Genomic DNA, 23,827 nt, shown 5'->3' on the forward strand with positions numbered 1-23,827 from the left:
GAGCCCCCAGCTTAGCCCTTAGAAGGTTCACTCTGCCTATTTTACAGATGTCAAAACTGAGGTGGACGGATGTCAGCAATGCAAGGCACAACAGACCCACTGTGCACCTCCCGGGGTCAAGGCACAACAGACCCACTGTGCGTCTCCCGGGGTCAAGGCACAACAGACCCACTGTGCACCTCCCGGGGTCAGCCTTGAGCTACACTCCCCTCTGTCTCCTTCGCCATCTACAAGCTGCGCTGTGAGACTCAGCCAGGGACCCTGCGACTCTTTAAGGATCACCACAGAAGTTGGGGCCAGGCCTTTCCCCCTACTGCCTCTTCCAAATACACAGCAACACATGATTTCTCGGGGGATTTTTCCCCATCACTCACAGCAAGCTGTGTATGATGGCTACCCTTTCTGTGTGTGGTGAAATGAAGTGGCAATCTTTTACTGATTACAATCTCATTTTAGCTGTAGAAAGGAAGAAAACTCTTGCCTTCAAACTATAATAGGAAAAGCCCTTCTAGATAATCACCCTTTCTTAGATTTTTAATTTCTATCATTGTCATCACCATCAACACCATCAATACATCCACACTCCTATGTAGCCCAGGCTAGCCTCAAAATTATGATCCTCCTGCCTCCCTTGCCAAACAAATGTTGGGTTTACAAGCCTGCCACAGCACATCTGGCTGTGAATTTCTATTCCTATTTGCAATGTATATATCAAGTGCTCACAGCTAAAGTCCCCCACATCTGCCTGAACCGTGTATGCCAACTGTTGTGGCCAGACTTTGCAACATCCTATTTGGAGGCTCTGCTAAAGGCACACAGCTCTGTCCTCCCCTTGCCTCATCCCCAGCTATCCGAGAGCTCTTAACAGCAAACACTGTCACATGGTCCCTTCAACTCCACCTTCCAAACTGACATCAGTTCATCTACTATTTGGAAATGATTAACTTTTTTTTTTTTAACAAGATATTGAAAGTCTCTTACCTAAGTGCCCTGAGAACACAGTTTATCATTATTTAGGTGACCTAATTTTTCAGTCACTTCTACTGCGTGATGAGTTCCTACAGCGGTACCCCCCTCCCTCCGACAGTTCTATTCCCAGCCTCTGCCTCCTCTGACATTCCTGATGTTTCAAATAAAAGCCAGGGCGCTTGTGACACCCACCTTGCTTTTTTTTTTTTAATCTGATTTTGCCTTTTATTAAAATAAGAAAAAAAGTGTTCTCATTTTCAACACATTAATCCTGCCTGTAGAAGTTTTAACCATTCAGAGAAAGGCTGAGGGGCTCGGCTTCCACAGTTGAGTTTGTGGTACCTTTCTTGCCACATATAGTTGCTAAGGACCACACCCAGCACCTGGCAGTTCTTCAAACTCCCTTCCCTTTAGACTAGTCTAACATGGAATCAGATTCCCAGTGATTAAAAGACTTCCACTAAAATATTAAAGTCTTCCCAGTGCTTCCCCATACTCTAGATTCCGAAAAGTCAAAACACAAGCGAGGCAAAGGAAATTCAGGTAAGATGGCCCCAAAGCTATCCAGATGCAGTGGCACATGCTAGAATCTCAGCACTCAGGAGGGAGACTGAGGCAGGCGGAGGATGAGCACCAGGCCAGCCTGGGTTTCGAGCAAGACCCCAACTGAACATAGGGTGTATATAGGACACCCACTCAGCACAGGAAAAGCACTGTCCTGGTTTAGTCCAGATACAAACTAGAAAACAGAAATTGTCACAGATAAAGACATGGTGATCTCTGGGACTAGGGGCAAGTCAGCTAGCATCCACTGCCCCATGACATAGTCACAGAGCTGAGGGCAGATCCAATCACACCAACATCAAAGCCCTCACTCTGACACTAGGCTAGTCCATGGCTTACGACCCACACAGCAACTGAGTAGAGCTGTTTCTGCTCAGCTATGTAACTGTGAACGGCCTCATGTCAAGACATACAGAAAGACACTCATAGGTTCCAAAGGACCCCACAGCCCGCCACTAAATGCAGCACTGCTGGCTGCCTCTGACTTTGTACCATTACAACCACAGCAACACAAGTGCTCAGGGCTGGGTGGTCACGGCTTGCTTCTCCAAGATCAACCCCCGAGAGTGGTATGGTTCAGTCAGACGCCTGTTCTTTTTGTTCAAATGCACTGGCTGCCACTGGGAGACAGGCCCCCGCCTCTGAACTGCTTCACTCCCTTTTATTAACAGCAAGCTACCTTTTACTTTCAAGCATGGAGAGGGAGGCCAGGCGCGCTCCATCTGTCACAGTCACGTCAGCATGCACTGGGGATCGCCAGCGTATTCCTGTTAGCAGTTTAATTCCTGAGAGAACCTCACTCAGAAGAGGAAGGAGGGGAGAGGGAGGAAGAGATGAAGGGAAAGGAGAAAGGAGCATTATATAAGCAATGAGAAAAGGTCTACATGCCCTTGCATCAAATAGGACAATGCCCGCTACACAGACCTCACTGAACTGGGAGAAACGCAGATGGGCAGAGGACGGGAAAGGAAGAAGTGAGAGCCTCCCTTGTCCTGGAAAAGGATTTCAAAGGCTTCTCTCTGGCCACCAACTTCCAGCCACAGGAATGCGGCCTCTCTGAGTGGCTCCTTTCCTCCCAGTCCAGGAAATGATATAATCTAGAAAGGCAGTCAGCAGAGAACCAGCCATAGGGCTGAGCGCTCCAGAAGCGCAACTGGCACGCCATTACTGAAGCTGTTGGAAGGATGCTGGGACTATTACAGGACACACGGAACAGAGGTGCCACACTGTGGGGACGGAAGCCAGCCTTGCTCCCCAATGGTGACCTCCCCCCAACCCCCACTGGCCTTACCTCAGGAGCGTGGTAGGAGACACACTGGAAGATCCAGCCCATGGCAGGCGAGTACAGAGGGAGATAGGACGGCAGCTCTACACCCTGGGCCACCAGCTGGTTCTGAACAGAGTCTCCATGAATCTACAGGAGACCAAAGGGAGTGATATGAGTGACATCAGAAAGGAGTCACCTCACCTAGAGCAGGCTGGTTTAGAAGTGCATGGATGGATGCAAGGGTAATGGCTGCTTTCTCGGCTGAATTTAAAAACAAAACAAAATGCACCCCAAGTTTCCCATGCCACCCAGTTGAGCGGTTGGTGGGGGCATTGGCATGGGCAGAAGTAACCTGAGGAAAATGGATCAGCAGATGACAGGAAGTAAGGCCGACTGCCCGGAGGCACTTCCTGCTCACATGTGTGTGCTAACCCTCCCTCCACCCGACATGAACAGACATCAGCATCCCTTTGCTGCAAGGATCCTCAGCTTGGTGCATTTGTTCATGGGACGGTTAGCTCAGTGAGCTGCCACGGCACTCTCTTACCTGTTTAAATGTAAGCAGGAAGTCAAAGAAGTTCTTATTGAGGCTCTCCTTGAGGTGCGGGGCCACCTCCATCCCTACCTGCAAGTAAACAAAGAGACACTATCATTAGAGTTAAGAGTCAGTTGCAAATAAGATGTACCTCATGGTGATTTTTCTTCTTTCCAAGCCAGGCTCTCACTGTTTCCTCACTGGCCTTGCGCCTGACCACACCCCTGCCTCCATCTCTCAAGTATTGGGCTTATAAGTGTGTGCCACACACCTATCTGTAGCACAATTCTGATAACAGAAAACAAAGGAGCATGGATAGAGCTCGGGGGAGAGTGTTTGCCTAGAATGTATAGCACCCTAGTGTTCATCTGCCAGTACCACAGCACACACACACACATACACACACACACACACACACACACACAGAGAGAGAGAGGGGGGGGGCACAGACACTTATAGAAGCCTACTCCATTCTGCTGATCTATTTCCCCACTCAATAAACATGCACTCGTTTTATAAGAAAAAAACACAGAAGCTATTTTTAATGGGAAAGGGGCATTTGTGATCATCTTTGAATTGCCCAAGAGCAATAAATATATTCCTGAACAAACCACCCAGAGAAAAAAATCAATACAGTACAAAGGAAGGCTGCACTCCCGAGATGGGGAAAACACCATTCTCTTCATTTCAAACATACAAGACAACCAACATTCATGGATATGTTTATGAGATGAAGTGGGGGAAGGAGTGGAGTGGTGGTGGTCCATGTGCTGGGCACACACAAGGTCCAGAGTTCGACTCCCAGCATCCTCCTGAAGCCCCAAAGTTTATGGTGTAAAAGACAGTCAGCTTCTACATCATTGCTAAAAGCAATGAGTCTTTTCTCGACAGGTAGTCATAGAAAAAGACATTTTAAAACGTGTTTCACACGGTTCTCATAGGACAAGCACAAAGAACACAAATGCCATCATCTGCCTGGAGATGATCAGGAAACGGTTCCTGCTACTAAAACATACAATCTGAGAACATTCCTGGAACCCAAATGGCAGCGAGAAGTCGGACTCCAAGGCAGACCTATGCACACATTAGGGGAATCTCATAGCAATCATTTGTTAAAGCCATCATCCAGGGCAGGCATGACGCCATACAACTTTATCTCAGCACTCGGAGACAGGGGCAGGTGGGTCTCTATGAGTCCCTGGACAGCCTGGTCTACATGGGGAACTCCAGGAGAGCCTACATGGTGATTATTGGCTCTAGGATTCAGTGTTTAAAAAAATAACCTGAGTTTTAAAGTTTGAGGCAAGATGCATATATAGCAAAGAAGAGAGTGCATTTTAATACAACAGAAAAAATTTAAATCTTTTAGCTAAAAAGAACTCCCTTATGGGGAGTCAGAGCACTGGAGTGGGAAGGTGAGTGAGAGTGTACACCACACCAGGGAACAAGCATATGAATACCATAATATTCACCAGACCAGACTCCCCTTCTCAGACTCAGTTACAAACTGCTGCCCAACCTGAGAAGACTTCCTATGGGGACAGAGTTCTCCCGGTCACCAGGTCCCAGAGGGTACGATTAGCACGCTGCTCTAAGGATATCAAGCATCCTTTAGGCAGATCTGTGTGAGATCCACCAGGGGTTACATTCCCAAAGCAGCTGAAGTACTGGGGTCTGTCCAAGGACACCCACCTAGCTAACAACTGTCCCACTGGTTCCGATTCTGTGGTCTTCCCTGCCACTTAATAAGTACACATTAGGTGACAAGGAAGGCTGGCCCAGGGGGCAGGCAGCAAAGAGGAACTGAAGGGGCCAGCATTGAAGGAGGGGCTCCCCAACCTCCCCTATAAACAACTCCAGACTCACCCACTCAATGCTTGGGTTCCTTTTGTCTCTTCTAAACAAGCCAAAGCATCAGCTTTGGAAGTCCGCCTCACGCAGGGTCTCCCAGCATCCCTCAAGCCTACCAGTTACAGGGCCTCCTGGCTGGCACACACACCCGTCTACCCTCAACTCTTCAGCCCAGGGACTGGACTGCTCTTCCCTATATGATCCAGCCATTTGGGTTACCCTCTCTCTTTGTACCTTTGGGCCTCCTGGCTGCTGTACTGGTCTGCCCCCACCCCCATCCCTTCCTGCCTTCTCCTGACATGGCTCGGGGTCATGTCCACTCTGGCCTCTCCCAGATGTCCCTGCCTCTGGCTATGCTCTCCCACATAGCTACAATAAGCCTTTTCCAGGAACAGTCATGTCCCTTCCTTTCCTTCCTTTTTTGTTTCACCCATTCTTCATTTTTTCAGACATACACAGAGATATAGAGACAGAAACAGAGACACTCTCTCTCTCTCTCTCTCTCTCTCACACACACACACACACACACACACACAAAAGCCAAAGAATTCAACACAGGGAAAGCCTATCTCAAGTGATTGAAAGGGACCTGGAGCCTCCTTTCCTCCCTTTCTCAGGGAACTGAGAAAATTAATCCAGAAAACCAGCTCACTTGGGTATAGATGACCTTAAACGTCCCGTAATTAGAACTGCGGTAAGTTGGTCTACTTTAAAATTAACTTTTGCAAACAGCCCTGCAGCTCTCTTCCCTGTGGAAGAGCTGTGTCCTACTACTAGCAGCTAAGAGCAGAAGTGTTCTGGAGAAGGAGAAGGAGTGGGCTAGGGAGGCAGGCAGCCACGTGTGGGAGCTCAGCATACCCGACACAGGTAGGCCCGGGCATACACGGACACCAGTGGGTCCCCAATCCCTCTGATCATGGAGGTTAGTCGAGGCAGGCACTCTGAAATCCCCCTGCGGGAGAGAGGAGCACAGTGTTACATTCTCCCTGCTCCTAACTTCCATGATAAAGCCATGTTATCCTAAATGCAGGCGAGGAAAACACAACTCCTAAGAACAAATCAAAGTCGAAGTTTCAGCGTGCCAAGGCAGTGTAAGCAGTTTTTCTCTGCAGATACAATTTACTAAGGCTTCCCCCATACATATCCCTGTCTGAGGTTAGGCTTATTTTATGAATTTATTTCCCTGATGTGTTTGAGACAGGATCTAACTACACAGCACACACTGGCCTCAAACTCTCAATCCTCCTGACCTAGCCATGGGGTTGCAGGTGCGTGCTACCCACCGACCCAGCCACACCTTACTTATTTTAACAGTTTTATCCCCAACCTGTCTCTCCACCAACTGCTAGCCCCTGATCTATACATAAGGATCTACAGGGGTCACTGTTTGGCCCTGGTTCAGTGTCCTGTGTCCCATCTTTCTACCACCTCAGGCTAGCAGCAGGCAGCTACCCCTAAACCCCAATGTGACCTAGGAGTCACTTCTGGGACATGCATCCTTCCCTCTTAGACATAATCCTTGCCCAACTGGAGAGGCAAGAATACCTATTTCTTTAGCACCTATAAACCATCCCAGCCGCCCCAGCTCCATGGGGAATAATTTCCTGTTATTCCTGAATATTTTCAAAATAACTTACTGAAGACCCACAAGGCCAAATGCAGGAGGACCTGACCTCCTGGGAGCTACCCTGCCTCACCCCCACACCTGACCTTTCCTTTCTGTTCATTAGATCTGGATGAAAATGCCATCACACTGCTATCATGTGCTTCCGCCTGTGCACATGTGTCTGAGCTTTGCAGAAATTCTATAACTCCAGACAAAGAAGGACCTTACGTTTTGGAGAGGAATTTGTTACACTTCAGGATGGATGCTTCCACATAACTACAGAAACATCCTGTTAAGGAAGACATGTTCCAGATGGCCTGTGCCCTGCTAGACAAAGACGATCCCAAAAGGGAAAAACACTTAAGTTTTGGGCATGAGGAGGCCATGAAGGCCCAACAATGGGGAGAACTGAGCTGGAGGCTGCCATGTTCTCTACCGGGTTCTCCGAGCTCCACACTTAAATTGAAGTTCTGGAAAATGCTGCCTATTGGTTCGAGGCTCTTTGTTGAATTTAAAGCAACATTTTAGCCTTCAGGGCACGTGGACCTGAGATAACTAAGATGCTGTGTGTGTAGGTCAGTCTCCACACTTCAGTACGAGGTACTGGTGCAGAGGGGCAGGACCTGCACTCTCAAGATGGCTCATCAGGCTGCCACCAAGACGAAGAACCAAGAATTTGGGTCCCAGCATTGTCAGGGTGGCTCGCAACCACCTGTAAACTCAGCTCCAGGAGATCCAATGCCTCTGGCCTCCAAGGGTGTACACACATACACACATACACACACACACACACACACACACACACACACACACATAGTTAAAACAAAGTAAATCTTTTCTGAAATGAGGCACTTTAATAGAGATGACATACGAATATTCCTCAAAGGAACAAAAGCCTGCTTCGTGCATCATATCCAAAGTGACAAATTAGAGAACCATCAGGAAGGAGTGAGGTCCCAAGCAAGGACCTCTCTAGTGTAGCGGCCGACCACAACAGAAGCAGGTGTCACCGGGAACTTTAGGACGGCCCAGCCCGTGGTTGCTGTCAGTCACCAGCTCTACTCTTCCCACCCATCATTAAAACAGGACAAGAAAAGGATACAATCTTGGAATGAGCTCCCGGATGGAAGCAATCTTGAAAAACCAATTCAGGCATGTCTCCTTGGCCGTGTCATTCACGTTCTCTGGAGAGAAATGATCTGCAACACAAAATGGTCCATGTTTTTCCCAAAATCTGGTATTTTTTTTAAGCTAGTCTAACTATGCAGCCTTAGCTGCCCTGGAACTCACAGAAATCTGCTTGCCTCAAGCACCAGGTTTAAAGGTGTGTGCCACCACAACTGGCCTGCTCCTGGATCTTATACCTGCTGCAAGTCCAGGGGCGGAAAATGAGGAGGCAGAGGCCTACCGGGCTTTACTGAAACAGCAACAAAATGACACCAGTGCACACACACATTTGGAAGATCCTGGCACTGTGCAGTGTTTCCGCAACTTTAGCTACATCACATATCCACACAGTAGCTCTCCATCTACTTCCAGAGCTGGGAAAACAGAGACGTTCAGTGACTTGCAGGACACACAGGAGGTGGATCAGAGGACAAATATAAGCCAGGGCAGTCCAGCCCTGTGGCCTGTGTTCTTTGCCAGGGAAGCCCAGCCCCTCAGCCTGTGTTCTTTGCCCCCACGTGTTGCTGAACCAGAGTTCTTTGCTGTGGGAGTGGTCACTGCAGCAACAGTTGATGGCAGAGGCCATCTAGCACCTGGTCTCGCAACAGGAAATGTGAAGAGTGCTTTTACCATGAAGAGCCAAAACTGAAGGTAAGTGGAGGCCTGGGCTTGAGCCTGGGCCAAGCAGTCACCTCAACCCTGCTCCAATGCCCCAGTCCCCTGTGGTCACACTGCTAGTGTATTCCAGTATCTGCTCCTTTCCTCTTTGATAACAGAACTCTGATTCCTCAGTTGGCCGCTGGGCTGTTCTTGCAGCTCAGTGTAATCATCTCACTGAGTTTGGGCCCCTGACCACCAACAAAGTGTGATTTCTGTGAAGCAGTTTTAAGAGGAGGCATTTGCCCTCCCGCCTTTGTTCGCAGCTGCGTAACTAGAGAACAGATATGAAAGCGGGATCTCTGCAGCTGCACTGACCCAGGACCATATTAAAATAGCCAGAACCGCGGCCATTGGCAGCATTGCCACCAGCGTTACCTTCCCTGGTGGCATTTTGAATGGCCTGGCTCTGCAGCCAGACCTAATCTTGATATACTGTCTTTGTTATCAATAACACAAACTCACCCCTCACAGTTTTAGACAGCATACATTTTTTCTTTTCTTTTTTTTTTTTTTTTTTTTTTTTTTTTTTTTTTTTTTTGGTTTTTTGGATTTGGTTTTTTCGAGACAGGGTGTCTCTGTATAGCCCTGGCTGTCCTGGAACTCACTCTGTAGACCAGGCTGGCCTCAAACTCAGAAATCCGCTTGCCTCTGCCTCCCAGAGTACTTGGATTACAGGCGTGTACCGCCATCACCCAGCATTCCTTTTTTTTTTTTTTTTAAGATTTATTTATTCTTATTTAAATGAGTACACTGTTGCTGTCTACAGACACACCAGAAGAGGGCATCAGATCCCATTTCAGATGGTTGTGAGCCACCATGTGGTGGCTGGGAATTGAACTCAGGACCTCTGGAAGAGCAGTCAGTGCTCTTAACCACTGAGACATCTCTCCAGCCTGGCATATATTTTCATAAGGATTGGAAGGCTACAACAGGAGGATTGCAAACTCAAGGCCAGATAGCAAGACTCTGACACACACAAAAAAGGGTGAAACTTTACACCTCATATGAAAAACACAGACACATATGTACATACACAGACACATATATACACAACATACATGGACACATATACATATATACATACAAATATGCATACACCTATACATGAGATATTCAAATATACACTTGCACACATACACAGACAGACACAAACATATACATAGGTACAAATGTACACATATACACACAAAACATACAATATATACACATGTACATATACATATGCACAAGAGACATATACAAACATACTTGTACACATGTACATACACATATATGCATAAGATACATATGCATATATACACATATACATACACATATACAGAGACACACACACATACATATCCATAAGATACATACAAATGAAAACATACATGTACACATGTGTATGCACATACACACACAGCAATCTCACACAATGACAGAGACTACTTCCAGGTCAAGAGAGAATTAAGAAATGGACTATGTTATACAAGACTTTAACATGGCATAGAAAACTACACAATATTAAACAAAGGATTTCTATACTTCATATGTTCACCAGAAGGCCTTAGAAGCCAACTACAGGCAGTGTATTCAGACAGTGTACAGCCAGACCCTGCCCTCAGGAAGCTTACCAGTGGTGGAGATGACTAAAGAAAACAGTAAGCAGGTTAACAATAAGATAGCAGGTAATGAGGACCTGGGAAGAGGAGTGGACAGGGGTGCAGAGGGTGGAGGAGTAGATAAAAGAATCAGGGACGACTTCTGCACAGGTGGGACTTGAGCTACGACCTGAGTCACAAAGCGAAGTCGCCATGCTCAGATAGGAAAGCAATGTGATCTAGAAACACAAATGCAAAGGCCCTGAGAGCAGCCTTGTGATGAGCTGGAGGGAGGAGCACCTGCTCTGCTGGCAGGCGGGCACAGAGGGAGCCTCGGAGGGCTTTCCCAGGGGCAGAGGCAATGCCTGAAGGCTCTGCGCAGAGGCGAGGCACGGTGACCTACTTCATCCATTAGCCCTGCAGCTGCAGCTCGGGAATGGGATCCAGGATCTGGAAATTAATCCAGAAGAACATTCCATACACCAGAGGGGTTTCCCTCACTCCTTTTCTTTAAGTACTCCATTTTTCAACTCTGAACTTTTGCAGATGTTTTAGGAGGAGGAAAGAGACCAATTAGTCTAATTTTCTTTTATTGCCATATTAAGGTCCCCGCTATCCTGATGTGACTCAAGCCAGACCTGGGGACAAATCCGAAGATAGGATTGCTAAAGTGAGGCAGGATCTATAACACAGCCAAGTGCTAGGATGTCTCCCAACTAGGAAACAAAATGACTTAACATTTAGGGTGTATGGCTTCCTGGTGTGTGTGTGTGTGTGTGTGTGTGTGTGTGTGTGTGTGTGTTGGATTAAGTAGGGAGAGAGGAGACAATGAGATGACTCAGTGGGTAAAGAGGTTTTCTGCCAAGCCTAACGACCTGAGTTCAATCCCTGGACCTCACACAGTGGAAGGAGAAAACTGCCTCCCAGAAGTTGTCCTGTAACCATCACATGCTTGCTGCTGTGGTGTAGAAAGAGGAGTCAGAGCCCTTAATAGGCAGACAGACATGAAGAGGGGCCGTGACTACGTAAGGAAGATGGTGAGCTTCCAAGATGGCTGACTTCAGCTAACCCTCCTGTCAAAAGCCTCATAACACAGAACAAAGGCCTTGAGAGCAACCTCTCTTGCCAGCAGGATCCCCACCGGTGGGCTAGGTTCAGTGGACATGTTTACACAACAACTGTATAACTTTCTTCAAACTGACCAGCATTACACTAGTGGAAGATAATCCTTAGAGGACTTTAAGAATCCAGGCCTCAAGGGGCGGCTGGTGTTCAGCCTCTCGAGGTCATGTGCTTTGCAGAGGGCCGTTCTCTGTGTGCCCAGTTTGTGTTTCCTCACTTCCATCTTCAACTGCTGGTTCTGTCTTCTCCTCTCTGCTGTGTTCCAGATTCCCCTGTTCCTACCTGGCATGCTCAACATCTTCCCTGCCCTCGAACTGTTATCTGGCAGTAGCAGTTGAATGAGTGTGCCCTGCCTCCTTCACATAATAAACGTTAACAATGTTTAAAGAGAGCTAGAGAGATGGCTCAACAGTTAAGAGCACAAACTGCTCTTCCAGAGGTCCTGAGTTCAATCCCCAGCAACCACATGGTGGCTCACAACCATCTGTAATGGGGTCCGATGCCCTCTTCTGGCATGCAGGTATACATGCAGCTAAAGCACTCAAATAAATAAATAAATAAATAAATAAATAAATAAATAAATAAATAAATAAAGTTTAAAGAAATGTAGGGGAGGGGTGACTACACATAGTAACATATATTTTTCTTCTTCAATTTTCCTTCTTTTTTCTTCTCTCTGTCCTCTTCCTCCTCATCTTCCTTCTCTTTTTTTAAAAAACAAAAAACAACAACAACAACAAAAAAAACAGAGACAGTGTTTCACCATGTAGTGCAAGCTAGCCCAGAATCCGTGATCTTCCTGAGAGCTGGGATTACAGGTGTGAGCCATTGGTCCTGGCCTGGGGCGTACTTGGCATTCTCCAGACTCAGGAGAGCTAGCCCACAGTTCAAACTCCTGAGGGCGAAGAGCTCAAACATTAGCATCTCCAGTCAGGGAACTGATTCAGACAGAAAGAATGAGTACAAATGTCACCAGCTTCCTCCCCCACAGGACTCTTCAGGCAGAATTCTACAAGAGAAACTTCAAAGCTTTCCTCTTCATTTCAGTTAAGAGGCATTCGTCGGTCTACTGACAACTGTGGACGAAGTCTGTCCTCTCCCTTCTGGGCTCTCAGTACCAGAGAAAAGCAGCAAGGGAAGATTTTAAGGGAAAGGAAAAAAACATAATGACCACACCAATTGCAGGAAAACAAAAGCCTGGGATAGCCTGGGATAGTCTGGGCTAGCCTAGGCAACTGAACAAAACCAAAACAGACCCTGATCTGTAGTGCTCTCAGCTAAAGTAAAATATTCAAGTTCAAATTGCTAACTACTATATTCAAATGAGGAAAACACCCTTTGATGTTGTACTTGAGTTTAGGTAAGACCAATTAGTGATTTTTCCTAATTTGGCCCTAACATGTTGTTTGGGGAAATGGCTGTAGTAGAGGGAAAGTCAAATGGCCCCGAGGGTCAGGCAGGCCATACAAACAAACTTGTTTATTTTGAGGCAAGGTCCTGATAAGTTAGCCCAGTTTAGCCTACATTCTGCCTTTAGCCAGGAGTTCCAGGACTACAGGTACCATCTTTAGCCAGACTTTTCCCACAAGTTCATTCTTCATAAGCAACTGCATATGAACCAATAGAAGAAGCAGAAAGGTGTGGGCCATGCCTGTGATCCCAGTACTTGGAAGGTGAAGCAGAAGAATCAGTTCAAGGTCATCCTCAGCCAGAGGGACTTTAAGCAATCCTGGGCTACATGAGACCCTGTCTCAAAAAACAACCAACAAGGAAATGGAATTAAATGTATTTCTTTTACTTGTGTGTCTGTGTGTGTGTGTGGGGGGGGGCACTGTGAACATCTGGGGAGGCCAGAAATGGGTGCCAGATGCCCTCAAACCACAGTTACAGCTGGTTGTGAGTCCCCATCTGGGTCCTCTGCAAGTGTTCTTGACAGTTGGCCTATTTCTCCAAATGCCCCCCCAAAAAGGATTTTAAATCCATGCTAGTTAGGCTGGAGACAGCTCGGCTATCAAGAGCACCAGCTGCTCCTGCACAGGACTCAATTGTTTCCCAGCACCCTCACGAAATGGCTCACACTACCTGTGACTCCAGCTCCAGCAGATCCCATCCCTCTTCAGGCCTCAAAGGGCTTCAGGCGCAAAAGCAGTGCACGGAAATACATGCATTTTTAAAAAAAAATCCACCGTTGCTAAAGACAACATACAGGTTTAATTCTGGCGGCCGACTGAGGTTGGATGCCCATGAACCACATGCTGAGCGTACAGTCAATAAATAAATGTGCATTTCCCAGATCCCTGGCCAGCAGAGGTCATTCCCCACAGAGCTGGCCTCTGCTCGCTTTTCTAGGCTCCTAAACTTACCAGAAGGAGGCACTAGAAACCTGACTACAGTATGAGGGGTGGGGTGTGTTGGCAGCATGGAAACGCTGTGCGAGCCACAGAAGGCTGAAGAGGCATCACTCCCTACACTATGTACTGAGGCCCAGTTCATCCAGCATCCCACCTTAGCCTGGAACCAGTCTACAAAGTTATTAGTGGCTTATACAGCTTCTGATGTGCAGTAAGACTTGGAATCCAGTGTCTTTTGCTCTTTCTTTCTTTCTTTCTTTCTTTCTTTCTTTCTTTCTTTCTTTCTTTCTTTCTTTCTTTCTTTTTCTTTCTTTCTTTCCCCTTTCTGCAGGGCTGGGAAATGAAGTCTTGCGCATGTGATATAAACACTTTACCACTGAGCTATATCCTCAGACCTTGGGGGTTTACAGACAGGTAGCCCAAGCTAACTTTGAACTCACAATCCTTCTCTCTCTGTTTCCTGAGTGCTGGTACATGCCGAATTCCAGGCATGTTCCTCTGCACGGAGCTACCCAGTGTCTTTTCTTTTGATACTCAAAACTCATTTCAGTTTGCCAGCCACATCTCAAGTACTTAAGAGCAGCATGGGGCTGGTAGCCATGGGACCAGACAGGGCAGGCACAGCTCTGACCCTGCTGCACTGGGCTTGTCCTATGGTGAGACCAAGGGCCTACCCAGCTGTCCATCGGACCTAAAGTTGTGTACAGCTGTGTTTCCTTCTGAGAAATGTTCATAACAAAGAGTTTTAAGGAGATGGGTGGATAAATGGACAGATGGGTAGATGGATGATGGTCAGTGGGAAAGCAGGTGAGGGGGATGAGGGGGGAGCAGGGGGAGCAGGAGAGCAGGTAAATAGATGGGCGGGGGTGGGGGGTGGGTAGGTGGATAGGGAGATGGATAGAGGATGGCTGGGAGGGTAGATGGATGATATCTGGGTGGATGGACAAAAAGGAGGGCCAGGGAAGGAAAAGAGAAGAAGGAGAGAGAAAAGGAAGTGGGGTAGGGAAGAAGGAAGAGAACAGGCCAAACTATGGGTCACTGCCACCTTCACTGTCTCCTGGTCCCTGGGCAAGAACCGCTACCAGGACCAAGGAGAGGAATGAAACGACAGATAAAATTGACAGCCTGGGCTGCTGCTGCTGCACTTGTGTGACAGAGCAGGTTTCTCGCAGCAAAGCTTGGCTGTTAAACAGGGCAAAGGGAAGGAAGCCGTAGCTAAAGATGCTGCCTCGGAATGCATCGTCACGATCACTCATGTGACAACACAAGTCCATCATCCACCTGTCCCATTACAACCTCCTGGGAATTTAAAATTGATTGGCAATGAATTTAACGCCAACATCATTTAGGTATAGGCTGAGGAGCCGGGGCATCTGCTAATATTGATTTATTGGACATCCTTTCATACATACACAGTTTTTACTTAAGCAATTTGCTTCTTGGAAAGAAAGCCCCATATGAACCAGGAGCATAGCTCTGAGCAGCAGCAGCAGAGAGGCTGCCGTGCAGCCAGGTCTCACTGCACCCCTTCCGTGCATTCCGATCACTCCCCTGCTTGCAAACTTTCTGATGGCTTTGGATGACTGAGACAACCAGACTTCAAACACGTTTCTTTCAACACATTGAATTAAAAACCTTATCCGTTTTCAATAAATCCTGACTTGATTAAAAAACGTCCAACTGTGGTTCCAAGCAGACTGGGGCCGACAAAGCCAGGAAGCATGATCTTACCAGGCAAGGTACCGCGGCCGTCCACACACATCGAGTAGATGCGCTCATACACCAGCTTTCCTAGGAGAAGAGGACATATGGTATTGACATCACACACCACAGGAGCAAACACTAAGTAAATGTTACTAAATAGAGGCAGGAAAATGGCACCGGGCAGCAGGCATTAACTCATGAGTGTATGCTGCCACCTACTGGCACACACTTTTAGCTTTGGGATTTTTTGTTTTTCTTTTTAGTGAGAAGGGAAAGAGAGCAGATGGCATACTTGCAGACACATCCTGGGAGAGGAAGCTGCTTTTCACATGAATTCACAGAGTTTACCTAGGGTAATTAAGTTAAAAAAATATCACAGAATGTTGTGGCCCTCAAGATGCGGGTCAGATATCCTTCATTCTCTGATCTCACCGACTGGACTTCTGCCCACAGGCCACTCATTTATGTCTGTTGGCCTAAGCTGGGCATGGAAGGAGCTGAGGCCAGTGCAGGGCACGTTCTGTTGAGTGTGAGGACTCCTCACGCTGCTCTGGCCTGAGTTCCAGGGTCTTTTTCTCTTCTCACTCAGCTGCTGACTGCCTCTAGCAGTGTGGCAGCTGGGAACACACAGGCCTGGGCCCATCTTGGAGCTTTGAAAGACAAAGATTTGGGGAATGTGACTAGAATGTGGCCTTTGGACCACACTGCTGGAAATCCTTATACATGCTCAGGTGTGAGAGACACTAATTGTCAGAATATCTAGAAATCATGACCAGTGTGCCCTAAACCAGTACTTCTCAGGCCCAGCATGCGGGCAGAGCGCCTGGAACTCCTGAAAACCGCCACCCAATGTAATGCTTCTGTCCATCCCCAGGGGCTCCCACAGAAATGATCTGGGTGCAGCTAAGATATCTGAGAGTAACTGTAAGAGCCCAGGGATGTCAGTGTATAGCCCTTGGAAGCTCACCCTCAACACACACACACACACTGCAGGTTCTGAAAGCCCCAGGGAATGCACTCCAATGCCCCTGCCACCAGAGGTAGTAGAAAAGAAAGCATACAGGGAAGTGGACCTGTTTAGAAATGATTCTTTAGAGCAACTCCCATCTGTGTTGTCTGGAAATCAGCAGTTCAGTTCACAGGTAAGCAGTGGCAGCTCCATCCACTCGCAAACACCTCACGGATACACCAGCAGTCCAGTTCGGTAGAGTCGGGATGACAAACACGAATCAGCAGTGATGGCACTAGCTAGCAGAGACAGCCAGGCCTCAGCCTCGGTCGGAGTCAGCAGCAGGAGGGATTTGGACCAGCAGGGACATCAGGAGAGGTTCTCGGCTATGCCTCTCTCGGGAAAACCACGATCAGCGAAGATGCAAGATCAACAAGCCTTGCACATTTAGTCCTACTAGCAAGCCAAGCTCAGCCTCCGTCACTGTCCACTGAGTTCTATTTATACCCTCCAAACATGACGTGTCCTCCATGGTCTTGCCTAAGCACGTGCGTCTGTCCCAGCTGACATCTGCCAATCAGCCCGAGTCCTTAGAAGCAGCATTCACTGCAGCACACCACCAGAAGGTTTTTGGGGTGTTTCTCTATGGAGTTCGGACAAATGGAGCTCAAGAAGACATGTAAGGCAGACCAACACATGTGTGTTGTTAGCGAAGAACCCCTCATCACATGTCCTTTCATGAGCTCGCTTTAGCCGAACGTCCTCTCACCTGTGTCTGCTTCAGTTCCTTCACGAGTCTGCCTTAGCCTTTCACCTGTGTCCACTTCAGGAAAACACTCCTTCATGTGTTTGCTCCAGCAAAACCCCATCCAACACAATTGACTCTCCAAAGACCCTTAAGTTTCCACTTCCGGGTCTCCTATGCACCATTTCGCAGGCAGGAAATCTGAATCCAAACACGAGTGAAGGAGATGCAGCAGCCAGGGAAGCCAGCAGCCCAAGATGGTCTCGACCAAGATGCCAACCAAGCCTGTCACCCTTCTGCCGGGTTCATGCAGCTCCAGATGCCCGGGCCATGTGCCCTGTGCTCCTGATGCTCCAACCCTGGGTCATTGCGCCGTCAGCCGAGAGGCACATTTGTTAGAACAGCACAGGACAAGACTGGCCACAGGACTCAGGGTTTGTATCCAGACACAGCCAGGCTCTCCTTCTTTAAAAACTAGAGCTGTATAAGCACCAACATGACCAGAGCCCAGTCCTTTCTTTGGCAACAACAGCACGTTTGTGAGCAGTCAAGGACACTGGAGGTCGGCCTATGTCACCGTCAGATATCACGACCTGAGCCCGGCCAGCGAGGTAGAACCCAAAGGCCTGTCCACACTCTGTGACACCAGCAGTAACGCTGATAGAAGCAGAGGACACTGTGGATCTTGAGAATGCAGTCACCCCAAGAAAGTCATCCGCAGAAAGAAAAAGTACCAGAAAGACAAAAAAAAAAAAAACCCTCAAGTACACCAAGTCCCTAGATCCAGCTGTACCTGGAAGCAGAGCCCACTCATGGATCGCCAGCAGGCTGGAAGGCTTGCTGGAAGGGTTGCAGACAAGACGTGCTGTGCTGTAAGCCCACGGACTCCCCTCGGGTGAGACACTGATGCCTCCGTCCCACCTCCAGCTCTCAGCTCACCTGCGGGTTCCTTCCTGTGCCTCCACCCTGTACGTACAGCCCAGAGCGCTGCCCAGGCCAGGCCAACTGCTCTGGTTCAGCCACCCACTGCTGTGCACCAGGCCAAGGGGCCCTTGGGCCTTCAGATTAGTCTCTTCGTCTAGAACTTTCCACTAAGCTGTAAGAGATCACTCTGTCTCCTACAACAAGTAAGGGACCAGGGTAATCCCAATGACCAATGCAGGAAGACTTCAGAGGCACTATGACTGCAATGTAGGCGAGACAGAACTGTGGTGACTGAAGACACAGGGAATCGGCAAGCCAGGGAGAACTCAGGAGTGCATGCAGAAGATGCCTGAGTGCCCAGCTGAGGAGATTGGCATGACAGTACCAGTTCCTGAGGCATACTGCAGGGCAAGGAGCGTGCAGGGAAGAAAGGCCGAGCTCAGACCTTCACTGTTTCCTTAAGGCCCATCTGTAAAAGGCGTGGGCTCCATCACTGTTCTTGGGAGGTGTGGTCCCTTTAAGAGGTGGAGCCTCGTGGCAAGCATTTAAGCCACCAAGAGCCCCCATGAAGGTAGTTTTGAGGCTCCAGCCCTTTGTTCCTCTTCTGCTTCTTGGCCATGGAGTGGATCTGCCTGTCACACATTCCTGCCAAGCTGTGCTGCCTTGCCACAGGCCCAAGTCATAAATGGAAACTCCAGATCCGAAAACCTTGCTACAGACCCATGAGGTGTAATCTTAAGAGCTCTTCGGAAAGTCAGATGTGTTGGGAGGTGGTTTGCTGGGGTAAACGCATGAAGGCATGTTTTCCTGAAGTGGACACGGGTGAAAGGCTACGGCAGACTCATGAAGGAACATTTCTTGAAGCGGACATAGTGTTCTGTAAAGCATGCACATGAAAGGACACGTGATGAAGGAGTCTTCACTTTGTCCGAACTCCACAGAGAGAAACGCACCAAAACACTTCTGGTGTTGGGGGTTGGGGGGGGCTTCTTGCCACTCCCTTGACTCCGGCTGATTGGCAGAGTGATGTCAGCTAAGACAGACACACGTGCTGAGGCAAGACCCATGGAGGACACGTGATGTTTGGAGGGAGTATAAACAGGATTGGATGGACAGCGACAGAGACAGAGCCTGGCTTGCTGGGACAGCTAGCTGTGCGCTGCTTGTACATCTTGCATCGTTGGCTGATCTTTACTTCCCTGAGAGGAACAACTGAGAACTTCTGTGTTCCTCCTGGTCCCTCCTGCTGACTTGAACTGAGGCTGAGGCCTGGCTGTCTCTGCTAGGTAGTGCCCCACTGCTGATTCGTGTTTGCTATTCTGACTCTACCGAATTGGACTGCTGGTGTATCCATGAGGTGTTTATGGGTGGATCGAGCTGCTGCTGCTAACCTTTGAACTGCACTGCTGATTTCCTGACGACACAGATGGGAGTTGCTCTGAAGAACCCTTTCTAAACAGGTCCACTTCCCTGTATGCTTTCTTTCCCACTACCTCTGGTGGGTGGTGGGCTAAAAAGAAGATTAAATCATCTAAGAACCATTATTAAAAATAAGGGTTGAAAAATTAAAATTACAGGCCCAAGTAAACCTTTCCTCCTCATCAACTGACTATCCCAAGCGCTTGGTCACAGTGACAGAAAGCGGACACACACACAGTTCTGATCAGTGCGAGTGTAGGTCCCTGGAGATGGCAAGGAGCCTGAGCTTAGCCAGGACACATGCTGCTAACCTGCCTAAGTCATTCATCACGCTACCAGCCTATATAAAGATTAGAGGAGAACATTTGGGTGCTTTAGTAAAGACTCCCAGTATAGGGGGCTGGGAGGAAAGACTCCTAAAGCCCAGCACACAGACATCTGGCAATTAACTAACATTTTCAAGTGGTTAGTATAGAAGATCGTGAATGTTCCCAGCAAAAGGAAGTGGCAGGTGCCTGAGGCAATGCCAATGACCCTGGCAATCACACACCGTGCACCTGTGCTGAAATGCTACACTGCGTCCTTTAAATACAGGTAGGTACCATGCACCAATCAAAATAAAGACGTATCTTACTTTGTTAAGATAAAATATATACAGCATGCTTTTCTAAATATAAAACCTTTTGACTTGACTTTCCCCACAGGAGATAAAGAAGTCACAAGCAGTCCTTTCTCCCTCGTGAGGTACCCCAAAGGACTAAAGCCATGGCAGAACCCAATGTAAGCAGCACTGGCAGCTACTTTCTGACAAAACAAATACATTTCCTAAACACAGGATGGCTACGGCACTTACCAAACGTATCAAGGATGTTAGTGATGAGGACAAATTTGCTTGGGTAGAACTGAATAACGCTCGTGTCTGACAGCAGCTTTGAACACTAGAAAGAGAGAGCAGGAGAGGGCATTCACTCTGGGGTACCTGACTTGGAGAACCTCTAAGTGTGTTTTGCCTGCATGTGTGTTCATGCAGCTGCTGCTGCCAGAGGTCAGAAGAGGGTGGTAGATCCCCTGGAATTTGGGTTATAAATGGTTGAGAACCATCATGTGGATGCTGAGACTTAAACCCTAGTCCTCTGGAAGACTAGCCAGTGCTTTCAAATGCTGAACCATCTCTATACCTGGACTTTTCCTTTGTGTGTTTGTGTGTGGTATGCATGTGTGCATGCAGACATACACCCGTGTGTGCTATGGAATGGTAAGGAAGATGTTAAGAATCTTTCTGTATGTGCCCCTTGTTCCCTTGAGGCAGGTTACCCCCACCCCCAAGCTTGAAGCTGTCACTTTTAGCTAGGCTGACTGGCTTGCTGCCAATGACCTAGACCCTGCCTGTCTGGCCCTCAGTGCCAGGGTTTCAGGAAAGGCCTGCTGTGTCCGGCTTTTCTTCCGTGTGCTGGGGATTCAGACACAGCCCTCCCATCTGCATCGCAAGTGTGCAGCTCCCCAGTCCCGCCACTCACTTTTGACAAAAAGAACTAGAATGCTTACAGGGTCTCCTACAGAATGTTCTGGAAAGCTTGGCTGAGAAAGCCACAAGTCTGAGACTGAGGAAGACCTTTCTGAAAGGACCCTCCTTATCTGCTGGACCAGGAAGGGGGATCTCTGAGTTTGAGCCCAACCTGACCTATACAGTGAGTTACAGGATAGCCAGGGTTACATTGAAAAACCCTGTCTTGAAAATAATAATAACAATAAAGTGGACAGTCTTCCTGGGGCTTCCGTACATGCATGTCCATGCCTGCACAAACGTGCACACTTATCAATTCACAAATAAAAAATAAACTGGACATTAAAGAAAAGGTCTGTAAGCTTGCATTTCGGGGGAGCAGGGCATGCACATGGTGGTCAGGACACAGCAAGCTGAGTCCCCTGGGCACGTATTTTCACTGTGGCTTTGGCTCCCAGCATCCAAACCGTGAGAGTGGCCAAGTTTCTCCTGTGTGACATGCCTGTGCATAAACAGTGTCTGACCTGTGGAAACCCTCACAGGGGCAGGGAGACATGTGCTGTTAAAACAAAGATGCTTGTTCTATTGCAGCATTTGGATGCATATGGAATTACAGCCCCTGCTGTCTTGCTCTGTGATCTTCATAACACTTTATGAGAGTTCCCAACTTAAACAGTCACTTGTGGAGATTTTAGGGCTCAGAAGAAAAGAAAAAGAATACAATGACCCCAAATCCCAGAGACTGTTTATATGTACACCCCATGGGTCCTAGGAAGATGACATCTGCCCCCCTCCTTCACCACTGCCATGCAGGGCCCCTTGTCCACACACAGCTCAGGCAAGACTTCAGATTCCACCCGGCTGGGACGCCCCACACAGCTGTGTGCTGATCCCGCCCCGCCCCCAAGCTGTGTTTTAGAAAGGATGAGAAAAAAACAGATTTATTTTTTTAAATCCAAAGTTAAAGTTATAAGAACCCCTTGAAGTAAAATTACCTTATAAAGTGCCATTTTAAAGGTCATGGTACTATTTCCTAAGACTTTTCTAGTAAGACCTGGGTGTTAAAAATAGCCAGTCCCAAAGGACACCAGAGTCTCAGCAGCTTGGATGCCTAAACATGAACTGAACGAGGACAATAGATGAGCTGATATGGAAAGAGAAGGCTCGCTGGGCTTCAACCCTCCACAAAGAACCACAAAGAACTAAGGAATGCTGGGAGCGAGAAAATAGGCTTCCTCAAAGACACAGCCATCAATTATCCAATACCAAATGGTCCAGTCCTGAAAGCGTACACAGAAGTAACATTACACAGACTGAGCAGCTTATGGTCACATGTATATGTAAGGCATATTTGTATATGGATACATATATGCATGTAACAATTTTAAAAAGAGGCCATGAAATTGAAAGGGAAGAAGGAGGGGTATATGGCTCAGTGGGTAGCATGCTTGGTATGCAAGGATCTGAGTTTGGGTCCCCAGAACTCCTGTCAAAAGCCAGGCTTGGTGGCATGTATCAGCGACCCACACTGGGTGGGCAGAACCTGCTAGATATGTAGTTAAATATGAGAAATAAGGAAAGGGTCCATTTGAGACTCTGTCTCTCAAAATAAGGGGGAAAGGAACCCAGCATTAGCCTCTGGCCTCCACACATACCCCCCTGTGTATATAACACACACACATACACACACACACACATACACACACACACACACACATGCAGATAAAGAATCTCAAGCCAAGCTGGGCAGTAGTGGTGCACACCTTTAATCCCAGCACCTGGGAGGCAGAGGCAGGTGGATTTCTGAGTTCAAGGCCAGCCTGGTCTACAGAGTGAGTTCCAGGACAGCCAGGACTACTCAGAGAAACCCTGTCTGGGGGAAAAATATAAATTAAAAAAAAAAAATCTCAAGCCAAACATTAAAGAAGCAGCAGTCTTTTTAACAAGGGCTCTGTGAGCAGGCTATACCAAAGGCAAACACGCAGCACGCTCAGCAGTAATAAGACTGGCTCCTCCACTGAGATCCTAATGAAGTAGGCTGGGTGCAGCTTGGAAGTGAGGGTCTCGCCGGGCTCCCAGGCTCAGCCCGGCTCCCGGGCTCAGTCTCCCCCGTAGCAGAGGTTGCGACTCACTGATGGTCACTGCTGATGTGGTGCTGCGGCTGAGGTACATGCAGTCAAACTCATCACCATTACTGGAAAAACTGAAATGACAGTGGGGATTTTGTATTGTTTTCAATGATGTATAATTCTAGCTATTTGTTGGGAAGATGGCTCAAATCCCCTAAATCCGAGGGATGCTACGGCGAGACTGAAGGTGGAGGAAGAACGCCCAGAGCGTGGGCCAGCCAGCCTGGCATGCAGAATGCAGCACAGTAACTTGTCATGAAGAGGAAGGGAAGGACTGACACGCAAGGCTGACATGTGACTTCCACACGTGACACAGCACATACACCAGCACTCACACACACACAATGGACTGGACATTTGGGAGGGACTGGTGTCTTTAGCACTGCTGGTGGGGACATAACGGGACAGCCATTTTCAAAAGCAGTTTGGTGATTTCTAAAATCCCTACCACCTGCCTCAGCAGGGCACCTCCCAGGAGTCTACCAGAAGACAAGAAGATGACATAAATCCACACAGACTCATATGCAGCATTCTGAGGACAGAAGCAACTGGACATCAACAACTCTTCACAGGTACACAAACTGTGGTTATGGACGCCATAACTACTCAGAGGAACTTGGCCTCAACACACAACACAACCCAGATGGACTTCAAAAGTGTTTAGCTAAATGAGAGAAACCGGATGTAAAACTTGGGTACAGAACAAGCCCATCCTATGGCACACGTACAGAAGGCAGGGGATGGTATTCAAGTTTGAGGGGCTAGGGGGATGAAGATGTTC

At 48.0% G+C, this 23,827-nt stretch overlaps 1 protein-coding gene across 1 annotated transcript in view; it reads right to left on the reverse strand.

The window, feature by feature from the left end:
• Vps35l (VPS35 endosomal protein sorting factor like) overlaps nt 1-23,827 on the reverse strand; it is a 98,407-nt gene that overhangs the window by 60,051 nt on the left and 14,529 nt on the right. Inside the window, exons 8-14 of the mRNA XM_052200373.1 lie at nt 20,267-20,351; nt 15,404-15,463; nt 7,895-7,991; nt 7,021-7,068; nt 6,045-6,138; nt 3,348-3,425; nt 2,825-2,947 (exon numbers count right to left, since the gene is read on the reverse strand). Coding sequence (XP_052056333.1) covers nt 2,825-2,947; nt 3,348-3,425; nt 6,045-6,138; nt 7,021-7,068; nt 7,895-7,991; nt 15,404-15,463; nt 20,267-20,351 — 585 coding nt within the window. The remainder of the gene's footprint in view (nt 1-2,824; nt 2,948-3,347; nt 3,426-6,044; nt 6,139-7,020; nt 7,069-7,894; nt 7,992-15,403; nt 15,464-20,266; nt 20,352-23,827) is intronic.

This window comes from Apodemus sylvaticus, chromosome 1, assembly GCF_947179515.1.
Source record: "Apodemus sylvaticus chromosome 1, mApoSyl1.1, whole genome shotgun sequence".
Lineage (NCBI taxonomy): Eukaryota > Metazoa > Chordata > Mammalia > Rodentia > Muridae > Apodemus > Apodemus sylvaticus.